Here is an 18,218-nt window from a genome sequence, read left to right as displayed (position 1 = left end):
TGACATAAGGGTTCATAAATTAAAGTAATAGAATAAATAAAAGTAGAAAATAAATTAAAGGAACATTGAACCTGTGATGAAGAAAAGTAGTCTGAACATAATAGAAATCCTAAATCCTAATCCTAAGAGAGAGGAGAGAACCTCTTTGGCATTAGGATTTTTGCTAGTAAAGAATTTATAAAAATATTCGTGTTGTAGATATAGCTTCTAAACTAACAGAAATCCCTTCGTACAAACGTTTTGGTTGTCACAAGTAACAAACCCCTTTAAAATTGATAACCGAGTATTTAAACCTCGGGTCGTCTTCTCAAGGAATTGCAGGGAGGTATGTTCTTATTATTGGCTATGAAAAAGGTAAAATTGGGGGTTTTGAGAATGAGGAATGAATATAGCAATTAATTTAAATGGCAATTAAAATAAATAAATACTGTAAAGCAAACCCTTTGGCAAGGTATGAGAAATTGGAAGTCCAGACTTCGTTATTCTTATCAATAATAATGAAAGTTGAATCTTAATTCCACTTAGTTAACCTTTGCTAAAGCAAAGGAAAGTCAAGGGACTAATTAGTTTGACCTTCGAATCCTATTTATTTCCTAAGAAAAGGTTGGGATTATTGAAGTTCAATTCAATTAGCAAAGATAACAGCTATCAATCATGTTGAGCTAAGATAACTCCTGAGTTACTGATTTCTTAACCAAGACCAAAAAGTGTAGAAAGCTAAATTAAAATCATCAATATCTGGAATACCTCAAATAACAATACATTCAAAGCAATAAAATCTAATATGGAAAAGTTCATAAGCCAATTGGGCAACATAAATCAAATACAAATGAAAGCATTTAAGTATCTCAAAGTAGAAGAGAAGTCAAAATAAAGAAATATTGAACCTGATGTGAAGATGAGACAAATTTTTAATTCCTAAAAATCCTAATCCTAAATTCTAAGAGAGAGGAGAGAGCCTCTCTCTCTAAAACTACATCTAAACTAAAAATTGTGAATTATCAAAGTATGATTATGAATGGATGCATTCCCTCACTTTATAGCCTCAAATCTGTGTGTTCTGGGCTGAAAACTTGGTCAAAAACAGCCCAGGAATCACTCTCAGTGCTTTCTGGTCCGTACAGGTCGCGAAAGAATGACGCGGAGGCGTCGTCCACGCGTTAGCATGGGTTGTGTTCCTGCCAGGTCATGCGGCCACGTGATCCACGCGTTCGCGTCGTCTAGCATCGAAGCAGCTATGCTAATTATATATCGTTGCGAAGCCCCGGACGTTAGCTTTCCAACGCAACTAAAACCATCTCATTTGGACCTTTGTAGCTCAAGTTATGGTCGTTTGAGTGCGAAGAGGTTAGGCTGGACAGCTTAGCAATTTCTTCAACTTCTTGTATTCCTTCCACTTTTGCATGCTTCCTTTCCATCCTCTGAGCCATTCATGCCCTGTAATCCCTAAAATCACTTAACACACATATCACGGCATCTAATGGTAATAAAAGAGGATTAATATTAACAAATATAAGACCAAAGAAGCATGTTTTCAATCATAGCATAAAATCCAGAAGGAAAACGTAAACTCATGCAAATAGTATGAATAAGTGGGTAAAGAGTTGATAAAAACCACTAAATTGAGCATAAGATAAACCATAAAATAGTGGTTTATCACTCTCTCTCTAAAAACTACATCTAAAAACCTAAAATTGTGAATTTGTATCTATTGTTATTGATGAATGGATGAATTCCCCACTTTATAGCCTCTAATCTGTGCTTCTAGACTTGGATCTGGGCCAAAAAAGGGTTCAGAAATTGCTAGGAGCATTTTCTGCAATTTCTGTACGTGGCGTCTATCACGCGTACGCGTGGGTCACGCGTTCGCGACATCTGGAGTTTTGCTCTTCCGCGTGTCCGCGTCAGTCACGCATCCGCGTCAATTGCGTTCTGCTCAAGGCATGCGTCCGCGCCATCCATGCATACGCGTCGTTTGTGTTTTGCGCTAAGCACGCGTTCGCGTCATACATGCGTTCGCGTCACTGCTTTTTCTTCAAAACTCGATTTTTGTGTTTTCCTTCCAGTTTTGTTTGTCTCCTTTTTGTCCTCTAAGTCTTTCCTGCCCTATGAAACCTAAAAATACTTAACACACAAATTACGGCATCGAATGGTAATAAAGGATACTTAAATTTAATATTTTTAAAGCATAGGAAACATGTCTTCACATATATCATAAAATGAGGAAGGAATAGTAAAACCATGCAATTTACATGAATAAGTGGGTGAAGATTTAATAGAAATACTCAATTTAAGCACAAGATGACTCATAAAATAGGGGTTTATCAATGACTCCTACCGGTCTCACGATCACCCATCAATTAGAGAACAGTTTAACAGCAGGATCAAACATGAAAGAGCAACATATGAACAGTATCATCATCACAGCAAATTCAGAATTGCGAAATAGATAAAACAGGTAACAAGAACGGCGCAATTATTAGGTCTAAATCCACTAACCACATCCTAGCTACATAACCACCTAAAATCCACTACAATCATGCATCTCTAACTATTCTAATTTAAACAAAAACTGAAAAATATGCAACATATTAACTATGACAAAGGAAACGGTGTTCAACGAAACCTGGTGTGTGTATGAACAAGGATTAGGGAACAGAGAGATAGTGGTGGTGACGCGGCGGCGCTGGGAGGCGGCACGACGGCGGTGGAGCAGGGCAGTTCGGTGGTCAGGTTAGGGTTATGGAGGTGAAGGAGCGAAGAAGGGGGCGAGGGGTTAGGGGTGGTGCTGGTGGTCGGCGGGGGTGCAGCGACGGTGGTGGCAGCTCGGTGAAGATGGGGCGGTGGTGATGTGGTGGTTGGGGGAGGAGAAGAGAGAGTGCAGAGGGGGGTTGAGGGAAAGTAACACGAATTGGGTTAGGGTTTCGTGTAGGTTGGGTTTAGAGGAATCAAATCCACGCGAACACGTGGTACACGCGATCGCGTGATTGAGGTGGAAAGGGAATGTCGCGAACGCGTCATTAACGCGATCGCGTGAGTGAAGTGACGCGTCCGCGTGAAACAGGCGAATGCGTCGCTTGGAATTGTGCTAAACGCACAATTCCAGCGTCGATTTGGCGCAAATCTCTGTGTCTATTTAGGGGGGCAATAATGTTCACGCGATGCATACTCGTCGCTTTCGCGTGGTGTGTGTGAAGTGAAAGTGATGCGTTCGCGTCATTAACGCGAACGCGTAGCCCAATTTGTGCCTAACGCACACCAGCCGCACGATTCCAGCCCAACTTTCTGGGCGTTGGATCTTTACGCCGATTACCATTCGACGCCCACGCGTGACCTGCGCACTCGCGTGGGATTTTTTTATATATGCAGGATGCAAAATGCAATGCTAATGTGGATGCTATAAATAATTCCAGGTTCAATAAAATAAAATAAAAGAAAACTCAAAAACAAACAAAACAAAATAAAATTGAAAATGAAACGATCATACCACGTTGGGTTGTCTCCCACTTAGCACTTTTGGTTAAAGTCCTTAAGTTGGACATTTGATGAGTGATGAGCGGATAATTTATACGCTTTTTGGCATTGTTTTTAGGTAGTTTTTAGTAAGTTCAAGCTACTTTTAGGGATGTTTTCATTAGTTTTTATGTTAAATTCACATTTCTGGACTTTACTATGAGTTTGTGTGTTTTTATGTGATTTCAGGTAAATTCTGGCTGAAATTGAGGGACTTGAGCAAAACTCTGAAAAAGGCTGACAAAAGGACTGCTGATGCTGTTGGAATCTGATCTCCCTGCACTCGAAATGGATTTTCTGGAGTTACAGAACCCCAATTGGCGCGCTCTCAACGGCGTTGGAAAGTAGACATCCAGAGCTTTCCAGCAATATATAATAGTCCATACTTTGTTCGGGAATTAATGACGTAACTTGGCGTTGAACGCCAAGTACATGCTGCTGTCTGGAGTTAAACGCCAGAAAAACGTCATGATCCGGAGTTGAACGCCCAAAACACGTCATAACTTGGAGTTCAACTCCAAGAAAAACCTCAGCTCGTGGATAGATCAAGCTCAGCCCAAACATACACCAAGTGGGCCCCGGAAGTGGATTTATGCATCAAATACTTACTCATGTAAACCCTAGTAGCTAGTCTAGTATAAATAGGATAAGTTACTATTGTATTAGACATCTTTGGTCTCAGTTTTGTTTTATTCTTCATCTTAGGAGACTATTGATCACATTCAGGGGGCTGGCCATTCGGCCATGCCTGAACCTTTTACTTATGCATTTTCAACGGTGGAGTTTCTGCACACCATAGATTAAGGGTGTGGAGCTCTACTGTACCTCAAGTATTAATGCAATTCTATTTTCTTTTATTCAAATCTCTCTTATTCTTATTCCAAGATATTTATTCGTACCCAAGAACATGATGAATGTGATGATTATGTGACGCTCATTATCATTCTCACTTATGAACGCACGTGATTGACAACCACTTCCGTTCTACATGCAACAGAGCTTGAATGTGTATCTCTTAGATTCTCCAACAGAATCTTCGTGGTATAAGCTAGATAGATGGCGGCATTTATGAGGATCCGAAAAGTCTCACCTTGTCTGTGGTATGCCGAGTAGGATCCTGGGAATCCGGAAAGTCTAACCTTGTCTGTGGTATTCCGAGTAGGATTCAGGTAATGAATGACTGTGACGTGCTTCAGACTCGCAAGTGCTGGGCGTTAGTGACAGACGCAAAAGAATCAAGGGATTCTATTCCAGTAGGAGCGGGAACCAACCAGTGATTAGCCGTGCTGTGACAGAGCGCGTGAGCGTAGTTTTCACTGCGAGGATGGGATGTAGCCTTCGGCCAGTGTGATGCCTCCAGACGATTAGCCATGCGAGTGACAGCCGCAGAGGACCATTTTCCCGAGAGGATTCAAAGTAGCCATCGTCGAATGGTGAACCCCTATACACAGCTTGCCATGGAAAGGAGTAAGAAGGATTGAGTTGAAGCAGTAGGAAAGTAGGCGTCCGTGAGCCATACAGTATCTCCATATGCTTATCTGAAATTCCCACCAATGAATCTGCATAAGTATCCCTTTTATTATTTCTTTTTATTATTTGATTTTCTAAATTCCATAATTTTATCTGCCTAACTGAGATTTACAAGGTGACCATAGCTTGCTTCATACCAACAATCTCTGTGGGATCGACCCTTACTCGCGTAAGGTTTATTACTTGGACGACCCAGTACACTTGCTGGTTAGTTGAACGGAGTTGTGTCCACTCGTGCCAATTTCAAATTCCATAAAAGTACAAGTTAAAGAATAGTGATCACAATTTCGTCCACCAATGAGCTTCCTGTTATGGTGGCTTGTGCTTGTATTCATCCAAAACTCTCCACCAGTGTTTGGAATTCCAACAGCCTCCGGAGATCCAAACAAGGCATGTAAAGCCCTTGAGCAGTTTCAAACAGGTTTTCAGGCTTCCGGGGTGTTGAATGTCAGAACAGATTTCAGGATCCCAAACCTTGCTTTTGCACCCGTCTTTGTCTCGATTTATATTTTTCCAGCCGGATGGTTTAGAAGTTTTATTCTCACCAAGATGACCAAACATCTTTCGAGACCCAATTAATCGAACTCTGTACCAATCCTTGCTCCTCAAATTGAAGTGTGAAACCTCATTGAATCTTGCATACCAGCTCTGAGTGCAAGTCATTTTTCTTTTACTCTTAAAGCCGCAAAGAGCTCTAAGCTGGCCATCTGTTTCAAGTAAACCATATTCAAGTGGAAAAGTAAAGATAAAAGCTAAGGATTTTACCCACTTGAAGTTTGTATTAGGCAGTAATGACCTTGGGATAGGTGTTTCCAGTGGTTTTGCAAGCTCTACTCCCTTGTAGTCTTCTGTGAATTCTTCCACTTTTTTGTGAATTTCTTCAATTACAACCACGTCTTGATCAAAGTCTTCGATATCTTCCTCATCACTTGAGTCATAATTGGGAGGTTGAGAAAAGTCTACCTCAGCATCATCTTCATATTCATTCGGGGAAGATTCTTCAGTCTCAAAGAATTCACTTGCGGATGCAAGTTCATTACTAGGAGAACTTGACTCGTGACTATCATTCTCAAGGAAACTCGTGCCTTGGGTTATTCCGTCCAGTTCTTCATAAGATACCTGCTTTGAGAGTTGTGCACTATCCTCCTTAGCATCAATTGCAACGTCCTTGACGGAATTTTCCACAACTCTGGATTCCCATGGAGGTTCAGCGTCTCCTAAATCTTCAACTAATTCTTTCTTTGCAACTATTATGGCTTCCTCCACTTGTTCCAATATAAAGCCATGTTCCTCATTGTCCACCAGAGTTTCTAGTGTCTCCTTCATGCTACGGTCTTCTTTCGATTCTCCACATGTAGCCATGGGAGTACTTTGAGTGCTCAGATGTTGGGAAGCTAATCGATTTACTACCTCGGTTAAGGCAGTCGCGAATTCTAGTACATCCCTTTTCATCTTCGCTTGCCCTTGAAGAATACCACGAAGGATGTTATCCATTGGAGATTGGGGTGGATATGAGGGTTCATTATTTGGGAGGGAGGGTTCATGATACGGAGGTAGTACTTCTTGACAAGGATATGGAGATGGTGAATATTGAGGTGGTAGTTCTGGGTGTGGTTCATATGGTGGTTGGTGTGGTGGATAAGGATTAGGGTCATATGGAGGTGAATGATTGTAGGTGGCTTGTGAGTATGGTGGTTCAAACGTATGTTGTGGAGGTGATTCATAAGCATAGGGTGGGGTTTGTTGGTAACTACAAGGGGGTCCACCATATCTATCATCTTAGTACGCACCTCGGAATGGCTCTGATGACATGTCATCATATACCTATTTTTCTATGCTTTTTCATACAAGAAATTGATGATTTGTGCTTAAATATTGAATGCTTTTATACTTAATTTGTATATTTCCTTGATCTTTTAATTTTATAAATCTTGTAGGAAATAAGAAGAAAAAGAAGCAAAGAAGCACAAAAAAAGGAGAAAAAAAGAGCTTTGGGACACACTTTGAAGCTGGAGCCTCACTCCAAAACAAAGTAGCGCTCAATTTTCTGCCCTGCCCTCTTGGAGAGCAGGGCAATGTCGTGCTCTCTTCATGGAAAATCAAGGAAAAATTGCTCCTCAAGTGCTTTCACCAAGGTTCGAACACAAGACCTTCAAGGAAGTAAAGGCTTAGGCGCTACTCCTTGGCGCACACAAGCGCATCATGGCACGGTCAAGGAACGTGGTGCGCGCACAAGACACACCAAGGCAACATTGCCCTGCCCTCCACAAGGGCAGGGCAGCATCCTCACACACCAAGTTCGCACGCAATGAGCCGCACGCACCATTTCCTGCTCTGCCCTCCACAAGGACAGGGCAGCCTCCTGGGAGCAAACAATCATGGGCCAAAATTCAACCAAAATTTCATTTAAATTCAATTCCTCTCCAAATTGAATCAAGGCCAACCAAACCCATTTCTCCTCAAATCCAAAGCAAGAAAAGCCCACATCATCACTCAAAGGTACATGGATCAATTAAATTAGGATTTTCATTTTTGTAATTTGTTTTAATTTCATTTTCATTTTTCATTTTGTAAAGCCTATATAAAGGCATCAATAGGAGCTCGATTGGAAAGAAGGCTGGCTCCATTAGGGAGTAGTAGTAGTAAATAGCTCTCTCTTTTAATTTTCCTTTCTGTTTAAATTTTGGATCAAGAATTGAAGGAATTCTGTTTCAATTCTCCATCTGAAATTCATTTGTGTTCTTCTGCATAATTGAGGAAATTGAGAAATTGGATCTGAAGTTTCTTTTATTGCTTTCATCTTTCTTCTCTTCTGCAAGTTGTCTTCTACTTTGATCAAGGAAGGAATTGAGATCTAGACTTGTTTTCTAGTCTCTATGATTTCCTGAGATTTTCAATTTTATTCTGCACTTAAGCTGAACTTAATTTCTGTTTGCTCCTTCAAGAAATTTTGCCTTGCTGTTTACATCTGCTGCTTTTATTTCATCTGCATTTTTACCTTTCTGTTTCTATTGCTTCTAATTTACTTTCAAGCACTTTAATCTCCCTGCAATTGTTCTAAGCTTGGATCTACTGCTTTCATTTAATTTCCAGCACCCCATCCCCCTTTACATTTGATGCAATTTACTTTTCTTGCAATTTAAGTTTCAGCTATTTTACTTTCTTGTTTTTTAAGTTACTTGCAATTTTACTTTTTGCACTTTAATTTTCCTTGCTATTTACTTTCTGTTGGCTACACTTCACACAATTCACTCAATGTTAGCTTGACTAAACTAATCACCCACTAAAGTTGCTTGATCCATCAATCCCTGTGGGATCGACCTCACTCTTGTGAGTTATTACTACTTGATGCGACCCGGTATACTTGCCGGTTGGATTTGTGTGTTGGAAATTCGTTTTTCCACAAAAACACCATCAGGCTCTTGACTATAGTAATTTGGTGGGTGTTGGTTGTCACGAAAGGGTCCACCATAACTATTGTCTTGACATGCATTCTGGAATGGTCGTGGTCCATGGTATCTTGGAGGGTGTTGTTGCCTAAAGGGTTGATCAGATCCCCGTGACTCCGTCCATCTTTAATTGTTTTGACCTTGATGCATGTTCCTGTTATAGCTTCCATTCCTTTCAACACTATTAGAACCAAACTCAAAGCGATGGGGGTGAGAACTCATAGTAACTAATAAAAATTAAAAACAAAAGCAAAAATAAATAAACAAGAAAAAGAAAATATTTACAATAACCCATAATAAGGCACACGTTTGTAATTCCCCGGCAACGGCGCCATTTTGACGAACTGAATTCTTGTGCGGTCTAGAATTTTCACAAAATAAATCCTCGTTGCAAGTATAGCTTCTAAACCGGCAAGGAATCCCTTTCGTACAAAAGCTTGGTTGTCACAAGTAACAAACCCAATATAATTTTATAAACCGAAGTATTCAAACCTCGGATCATCTTCTCAAGGAATTGCAGGGAAGTATGATTTATTATTGGTTATGAAAAAAGATATATTTTATTTTGGATTTTTGAAATAAGGAACAAATAATTTAAATGACAAGGAAAATAAATTAATAATTATAAAATCTCTTGGCAAGGTATAAGAAATTGAAGTCCTATCCTAGTTATCCTTATCAGGTGTGATGAGAATTAGACTCTACTCCCACCTTAGTTAGCCTTACTAAATAAAGAAAAGTCAAGCGGACTAATTAATTTGATCCTCAAGTCCTAATCAACTCCTATGGAAAGACTAGAGTTATTGGAGTATAAATTAATCAGCAAAAAATTCTAATTTCAATCAACAGCTGAGTTTGATAACTCAAATGTTACTAATTACTCAACCAAGGCCAAAGGGTGTGAAAAGCTAAATTAAAGTCATAAATATGAATTACCTTAAATTGCATAAATAAGAGAAATCAAGTCTGACATAAGGGTTCATAAATTAAAGTAAAAGAATAAATAAAAGTAGAAAATAAATTAAAGGAACATTGAACCTGTGATGAAGAGAAGTAATCTGAACATAATAGAAATCCTAAATCCTAATCCTAAGAGAGAGGAGAGAACCTCTCTCTCTAAAAACTACATCTAAAAACCTAAAATTGTGAATTTGTATCTATTATTATTGATGAATGGATAGATTCTCCACTTTATAGCCTCTAATCTGTGCTTCTGGACTTGGATCTGGGCTAAAAGAGAGTTCAGAAATTGCTAGGAGCGTTTTCTGCAATTTCTGCACGTGGCGTCTGTCACGCTTACGCGTGGGTCACGCGTTCGCGTCAACTGGAGTTTTGTTCTTCCGCGCGTCTGCGTCAGTCACGCATCCGCGTCAATTGCATTCTGCTCAAGGCATGCGTGCGCGTCGTCCATGCGTGCGCGTCATTTGTGTTTTGTGCTAAGCACGCGTCCACGTCGTCCATGCGTTCGCGGCGCTGCTTTTTCTTCAAAACTCCATTTTTGTGTTTTCCTTCCAGTTTTGTATGTCTCCTTTTTGTCCACTAAGTCATTCTTGCCCTATGAAACCTGAAAACACTTAACACACAAATCACGGCATCGAATGGTAATAAGGGATTATTAAATTTAATATTTTTATAGCATAGGAAACATGTTTTCACATATATCATAAAATGAGGAAGGAATAGTAAAACCATGCAATTTACATGAATAAGTGGGTGAAGATTTGATAAAAACACTTAATTTAAGCAAAAGATGACTCATAAAATAGGAGTTTATCAGTGACTCCTACCGGTCTCACGATCACCCATCAAAAGGTGAGGGTTGAGGTTATTCCCATCGAAAATGGCCAGCAGTATGTCAGCGATGTTCCTGTTTCGCTGAATCAACCCATCGTAGGTACCTTTTATTAAGTAATTGGTTCCAGCATCAAAGCTCTAGTAGGTCGGTATGCGGCGTTCCCCTTTTAGGGTAAGCCAGAAGGGGTGCCGACCTTGGGCAGGCCGTACCTTGAAAAACTTTTCCTTAAAGCCGTGGAATGAATCCTCGAATAGTCTGAAGATCCATCGGCCCTGCATAGCTCGAAATGAAAGATACCCCTTTTTTGTGTTTCCCTTCTTTCGAAGGGTCGGTTAAAAGGAAAAAATAGAGAAAGACTTTTACGGAGGCTGAGAGCTCAAGGTAGTCGCACACCATCTCGAAGCAACGGATGGAGTCCCGACTGTTTGAATGCAATTGTGAAGGCCTAAACTCAAGTTTTAGACAACTAATGGTAACCCCACTGTGAACTACTTAACAATGACGCGCCCAAGCCAAGTAAGAATTGCCAGAACTAACGTATGGCGTGTAGTAATGGCAGTAACAACAACAAAAAAAACAACCATCTATAATGAAGATATGAAAGCAGTTGAGACTCACCAGTAGTAAATTGAAGAAAGAAGTAGGATAAATCCTGAACGAACGTGGTAGAATACGTACCTGATGAATAATGGAATCAGGAATGAGGAGGGTGAAATGGAGAAGATATGACAGAATACATAGCAGATGAATAATGGATGACAGAATTTATTTACTAAATAGATCAAACCTATTGCAAATCAATCAGACCCAAAAGGGTGCATCATGCATTGTGATTGATCACTCGGTAGTAACTGGTGAGTGCTACTTTCTCCTACTTCAACAATAAAAATACGCCAAAAATAACCCAAGGTAGTTCCGTTCTGAATTGAAATAAATGTTCATTAAGTAAATCAATGCTGTAATAATATACAATAAAACAAACTTTTATGAAACTCAAGCTAGCAAATTCAGATGTTTATTTACAACAAGAATAGAATTGGGAAAAGAATTATAAAATATCAAACATTGGTGAATTTAAACTCCAGCAACCACGAGGAAAGTTTCATCCATATAACTGAATCCACGTTGTGGGAACAGGCATAGTTGTTGCTTTTTTGTGATGCAAGTTTCCCACTGTGGTTGAAACTATTCGGAGTAAATGGGTTTCCACCTATACTGAAAATAAAGTCAACAAATCTATGGTGTAGACTTGAAAATTTCTAGCAATTTTGCAAGAATCACAATGTTTCATTTCCTTGATATCAGGGATTGATATCATTAACTATGATTTTTCCCTTTCTTTGACTTGTTCTTCTCTTGCATCCTTTTTTTCTTTGCTTCAGCAGTAACCCAAGTGTAGTCGGAGGGAATTGCAAAAGGGTCTGAAACATTTTCTATCCTGCTACTGGAGCATGCCGCAGTTGAACTTGGACGGTAAGGAGCCTTTATCCACTGAAACCAAGACGAAGCTGAGAAGTGTGTCACTGCAGGGCTCTCGATGCCAGCAGCAGGAGGACTCGAAGGCGGTGTTGCAAATTCATCCACTGGCTGTAGCTCTTCGAACTTTGTAAAAGTAACCAATACTCTAATGGTGGGAACTACAGGGATGGCGACCTGATTATGCAAAGGCAGTGGATTTATAACGACAAACATATTGAAATAAATAAATAAGAGAGAGAGAGAGAGAGAGAGAGAGAGAGAGAGAGAGAGAGAGAGAGAGAATAAAACATACAGGAGATCGGAAAATGCAAACACAGCAATGGAGAGGTCTAACGTTTACACCTTTCCTTATTGCGAAGATATTTCAGAAGCAAGTTAATGATATATCTTTGTAAAAATATACTAAAACCCATGTGACTAACATGAAAATCTTTCAGTCCAACGAAGAAACATTCAATGTTTTATTATCTAGGCCTTATCTCTAAGCTATGTGCGACTCTCCTTGTCCCACGCAAGGCTCCACTGCCGTTACAATGGGAATGCATCCAGCCTAATGGAAATGAGAGGCCAATCAAGGAAAACTTGTAGTCTTCTGTGAAGCTGTAACTAGTAAGGCTAACAAAGGTGTTAATGAATAAAGAGAAAAGGCTAATACTTTGTGGCTTGGTCTTCACTGACACACTATCTGACATTTCAGGTTAAGTTTGTATCCAATGAACCAATACCAGAGAGCTTTAAATCTTTAATACCATGATCGGGCTTCTTTTTAATAATATGCCACCTTTTTTGAAACTTATTATCAAAATGCTACCATTTTGAAACTAATTACTTAAATGCCACCCTTTTGCTAAGGTGACAATTGATTTGATATTTTATTTGTAATTATGATTAATTATAATATCTTTCAAAAATAAATGATTAATTATAATAATGTTGAAAGGGTGGCATCTAGGTAATTAGCTTGAGAAGAGTGGCAAAGTTTCGAAAATAGTACATTGGTAAAAATGCCCCATATTCGAATTGAATAGATGTAATTTAACAACAAAAGCTCCTTCATGCTTTAAGAAAATCGCAGGCTAACTCAGGTGGAACTCTAACAAGTGTATGTTATAGTTTACAAAATTTAACAACAAATCTCAAGACTGTTTGTAAAGCTTTACGCTGTCATTGGCCTGTTTTATGGCTGACCCAACTTATGGACCAAACTAGTGATTTAAATGCTAAGCACTATGAGCTGCCAGCTCAAAGGAATGAAGGACCTATTGACAAACTACAAATGCACAGAATCAGAAGTAAAAAATTTTATCAGGCACTACTAATTTCATGATTTGAATAACAAATATGGCTGCAGTTTCCCTCAGTAGTTATTGTACTTCAAAAGGATAAGTAAAAGTTCCATAAATAAAACCACGATGAAAGATTGAAGTTTGCTATGACAGAAATTCCACCGTTAATACTAGATTTTTAAGTTAGAACTTTTCTTGTAAATGATTTTTATCTAAGGATTGTATATTAAGGATCCTTATGGGTCATCAAACAAAAACAATCCCCTTTTCTGAAGGAGATGGATCAACATAGATCAATATTTATCAAAACAAAAACAAAAAACAAAAAACAAAAGACAATAACAAAAACAAAAACAAAACAGATACAATAGTAAAAAGAGGGAGGATGAGGAACCAGGTTACACAAAATAAAAATTCTGACTTCCAATGACAGAGTAAGGGTTAGAAGGCTAGAGTTAAGGAATAGATGTAAAATTCAGAATGTCCGCTTCATATGAAGTTTCTTATCATTGTTAAGGAACAAGTTTAGGGGTTGCTTGGTTTAGCTGTTTTCTGTTTACATTTTCCAAAAGAATAAAAAATGCTATAGAAAACATATTTGGTTATCCATTTTTATTTTCAATTTTAGGAACACATTTCCAAAATTTTAGAAAATTATGAAAAAGGTAAAAAGATATTTTCTGCGTTCACTTTGGAGGCAGAGGCAAGTTAATTAGAACTTAGGGACTTAACTGTAATTGAGTGAAATATGGGCTAGAGTGGGTTTTGTAACTAACTTGCCTAGCTGGAAAGTGCGCGAAAGTGAGTAAGCATTCTCTTATGAGAGAGGGATGGGAACTATAAAGGGCTGGGGGAAGTAGTGAGAGGGCATGGAAAAAGTTGGGAAAAGATGGGATCAGACTCTAGGAGAAAATCAGGTCTCTCAAATACCTGATATCTTTGTTATATACCATCCTTTTACCAAATAATAATAACAAATACCGGGAAATCTGGTGATATCCCACTGATATCACTGTCTCCCTTATCTCTCTATTACTGCTTCTTTCCTCTACTTACTCTAGATGCTACTATGCTAGGTTCTTGCATCCCCTCTTCCCTTCACCAGTTACCCTCTCACTCACCTTTGAAGCCCTCTACAGTTTTCGAAGAAGTTCGTCCTTATTTCTCTTCCAGCTTAGGTTCAAAGTTCAATTAGTGTAGATATCTAGTAACATTATATAGTTATTAGTGAGTACAAAAATGCAGTTTCAAAATTCATTAATTAGAACTTAGTTACTTCCTAAGACTGTTTCCATTTCCCAACGCCATACTTTATTCTCATGGAAAAACTCATAGTAACAAAAATTATTATTTATAATCCCACTGAAGCCAAATATTTTAAAACAATCAGCTTGTATGTCTTTTAAATAGAACTTGTAACCGAGGAGCCTTAAAAATGAACAAGATATAATATGAACTCACACTGCTTGTGGGGAACAATGATGATGAGCAAGGTAGGCTGGAGGTAAGCACCAGTATCACCAGCAAAAGGGCATTGTCAGAACAATGAAATATTGATGACTGAATAAACATAGAGTACATAGAGCATTCTTAGGGTGTGGTTGTGAAGGCAGAATACAACAAGTGTTATATGGATGGGCAGGTTGGAATTGTCTGAGGTGGTTGCCAAGGCAAGGAGGTCACCAGAAAATGGGCATCTAGTTTAAGGACTACTGTGCAAAATAACAAAGCTACGGAAAACTGAAAGAACATGCAGTGGCGGATTCAAAGCCAAAAAGGTCATCAGATTAATTTGCATAATCGGGTTTTACACAAGGAAGGACTGAAGTGTTCCAGATTTGTATGAGCTCAACGAAATACTATTAATGAGACAGAGGGAGGATACCAGTACAACCCTAATACCATATTGAATATGTAAGAAACAAAAATGTGACATAGGGAAAAAATATCTGCATGGTGTCAATAATAAGCTATTAATTCTTAAGTATTTCATAAAACCCTATGTTTCCAATTCCAAACACTAATCACATGCAAAACTCAACAGTCACATGCATTATTCCTACATATGCCATCAGAAAATTGCAACAGGTATCTAATTAGCAGTCACAGATATTAAGATGTTTACATTGATATCACAAACAGTGACAACATTTAAGCAATCATCACGGTTGATACCGAGCGTTGGTAGTGCATAGACTAGAATTGATGACAGAAGTCAGCACCATTTTTTGTTTCCAACTCAGATATATTCTTAACTCCAATTAATATCCTCCTTACTCCCTCTGTCTCTCTCTCTATTTTCTTTTCCCTATATGCTCCAAATAAATAGGTCAGCACATAATGTCCAGAGTATAACACAACCTAGTCAGTCATACCAAAGAAAAACGGAAACTGAAAAGTGGAAACTATTAACAATTCAACTTGTGTCCCTAACATTCAAAATTTAAGAAGCATGTCTAAAACAAAGATGACGAGCACATACCTTAACAGGAAATGTTCCCACTGGAAGTTTTGTTGTAAGGAGTTCTCTCAAACGACGAATTGCTTTCACTTTGTTTGCGACAATGTCAAGCAGTGGCAACAGTTCTTCTGTTTTTAGAGGAAAATTTGGGGAAAGCCAAAGAATAGGCTTCAACCCTTTCTTATATTCATTTTCACGACTTCCATCCTTGTGACGACTTCTACTATCAGAATTTGAAGAGGAAGCTTTAGCATCTTTTCTTCTCCGATGTTCATCAACCCTAACTATCTCAACAGAATGTCTGCCTGGCTTAGTCTGGTTCTTTGTGGGAGAATCCCCCAGTAAATCACTCACCTTTTCTTCTATGCAAAGAGAGCTTCTTGGTGGAGCAATCTTCTTTGGAGCTTCATGTTTAGAATCTTTTTTCCTCCATCCACCAAACCATCCTTTCTTTTCCTGCTTATTTTCTCCACTGCTACAATTTCCATCTTCAATAGGAATATCACGTGTTTCATAACAGCTATGGCGGTAGCCTAAATTCCCCTCATCATTATCATGACTTGATTCAGAAGAATCCATTTTAAGTGCATCTTCCAGTTGCCTTCTTTCATCCTCAGTGAGAATATCATTAAGTTCTTCACTCTCTGTTTCATTTTCATTGCATGACGAGAACAACTCGTCATCAGTCATAGCTCCAGGAACCCCTCTAGATTTGACGCTCACAACAACATTGTGCATATCATACACCTTAGCCTTCCAAGTTCCAACCATTTCTGTTCTCTCCTGTCGCCTCCAAGTCAGTTGAGGCAAAAGAACAGCCTGAGTAACATCAATTCCAGGCCTAAAGATATTTGTTTTGGACATCGCAGCCACTTCTTGCTGAACCTCTTCATCATTTGCCGAAAAGCCAGCATCATCTAAAGCATTCAGTACCTCCTTTTCTTTGTGTGACATCATGCAGAGTGAACCAGGCCGGATTTTCCCATCCTCTGAACCATCACCCAGAAAAAGAATACTCTGATCTGATCTTTGAATCCTAAAACCATCAAAACCAGCCAAAGTCATGTCTGCCCTCAGATTTGCACCCCTTTTCCAAATCTTGTAAGTATCTGAGGGCGCAATCCGTGAGATGAAAGGAATCACGGAGCTCTCAAAATGGAATGTAATCTCCATGTAGAAGTCCCTCATCCTTCGCATGGTTCCTACCAACCGAGGCAACCTTCTGCACCATTTTGCCCAAGCCAGAGGCTGATAATGCTTAATTATTATCCTTGCAATACCTTCTTCTCTATTGCAAATAGCTTCCTGAAGTGCACTCCATCCCTGCTCATTCTGCAAGCTCCAGTCTGCCCCGGCAACCATAAGCATCTGAGTTGCCCCTTCATCCCCTAATTTCACAGCCAAATGAAGCGGGGTGTCACGGTTTGGCACGTCACGCCGATCAATCACCGAAGAGATGACATCGGCCTTCTCCTCCTCCGCGATTGAAATTGCTTCCGTGCAAATATCCGCTGCATTGCATAGCCGCGGAAGACCAGCAAGTATCCTCTTAAGTCCAGCATGATCCTTTAGAATTATGGCCTTGTGCACAGGACTATGAGAATACTTTGCAACATCAATCCCCGCCATAACTAAATAGCACAAGAGGGCCACCAATCCCACACTAACTAACAATCACAATCACAAGCAAAAACAAATGCCCCAACAAAAATATCAAGACTTTCACTCAACAGATCAACACAAACACACCCTTGTTCACAATTTCCCTCTAGAATCACAACACAGGTAAAATGTCACTATTAATAAAAAGAGAAGAAGATCCATTAGAACCAGAAAAGTGCAGAATAATCAAAAGTAAAGAAAAGCATCTTGTGGGGTCTCCCAGATCAAGCAATCAAAGGAGTGGTGGAAGATGTTAAACTAACCTTGTTCCTTTCTTGCTTTGGACTAACGGGATTTTACCTGAAACAAAAACGCCAAAACTGGCAAAGATCCTTTTGATCCAATCCAGATCAGACAAGCATCAAGGGAGCATGCATGTTCCTCCGTGAACCAAAAAATAAAAAGAAACAAATGAAAACAACTTCTATGTCAAACGAAGGATACTAAGTTTATTCTTTGTGTGGACTGAAAAGGGAAATCATAAAAGCAGAAGCCGGAAGGAAACGAAGCGAGGGAAATTTAATAAGAGAAAAGCCATGTAAGGAATCAAAGAACAAAAAAAAAACCCAGAATCTAAGCAAAGAAAGGCGAACTTGATTCTGTTGTAAAGGTATATAGCTCAAAACGGATAGAGGGACTTGTAAAAGTGATGGGGAGTTAAGAAAAGATTGATGATTTCATTTCATTATTGCAAAGAAAAGAATATTTTGGATTCCACGTCTCACGGATGTGGACCAGGTAAAAGAAATTTCAAAGTATCAGACATGAAATTTTTTGTGTACGAACTAATAAAGGCATGGGGCCTAGCATTTCATTCATAGATGAGTTTCACCTATTTCCTAATAATAATAATAATAGTTAAAAAAAATTAATATTCAAATTAGTTTATAAAAGATAAGATATTTTTTAAATTTATTTTTTAATTAAATTGTCCTTTAAAGATTGCGAATTAATCATATTTGTCTTCCAGTCACTCCATTAATAATTTTCTTCAAAGATTGATGTTGTAAAACGATAATTGATAACATATATAATACCTGATA

General features: G+C 38.9%; 1 protein-coding gene across 3 annotated transcripts; it reads right to left on the bottom strand.

The window, feature by feature from the left end:
• Nucleotides 1–11,200: 11,200 nt before the first annotated feature.
• LOC112743967 (uncharacterized) lies at nt 11,201–17,980 on the bottom strand. 3 transcript variants are annotated; one of them, XM_025793422.3, is made up of 3 exons: nt 17,439–17,980; nt 15,535–17,281; nt 11,201–11,940 (listed from the first exon to the last, which is right to left on the bottom strand). In XM_025793422.3, the coding sequence occupies exons 2-3, from the start codon at nt 17,140–17,142 to the stop codon at nt 11,605–11,607; spliced, it is 1,944 nt and encodes a 647-aa protein (XP_025649207.1). In that variant the 5' UTR covers nt 17,143–17,281; nt 17,439–17,980; the 3' UTR covers nt 11,201–11,604. The 3 variants fall into 3 exon arrangements, with proteins under 3 accessions (XP_025649207.1, XP_025649198.1, XP_072073622.1); XM_025793413.3 differs by having other exon boundaries at nt 15,535–17,309; nt 17,439–17,973; XM_072217521.1 differs by having other exon boundaries at nt 15,535–17,180; nt 17,439–17,947.
• Between the last annotated feature and the right edge of the window lie 238 nt (nt 17,981–18,218).

The sequence above is a fragment of the Arachis hypogaea genome, chromosome 2 (assembly GCF_003086295.3).
Source record: "Arachis hypogaea cultivar Tifrunner chromosome 2, arahy.Tifrunner.gnm2.J5K5, whole genome shotgun sequence".
In the NCBI taxonomy this organism is placed as follows: domain Eukaryota; kingdom Viridiplantae; phylum Streptophyta; class Magnoliopsida; order Fabales; family Fabaceae; genus Arachis; species Arachis hypogaea.
Note: the sequence above shows the minus strand (reverse complement) of the source record. Positions and strands in the feature narration are given on the sequence as shown.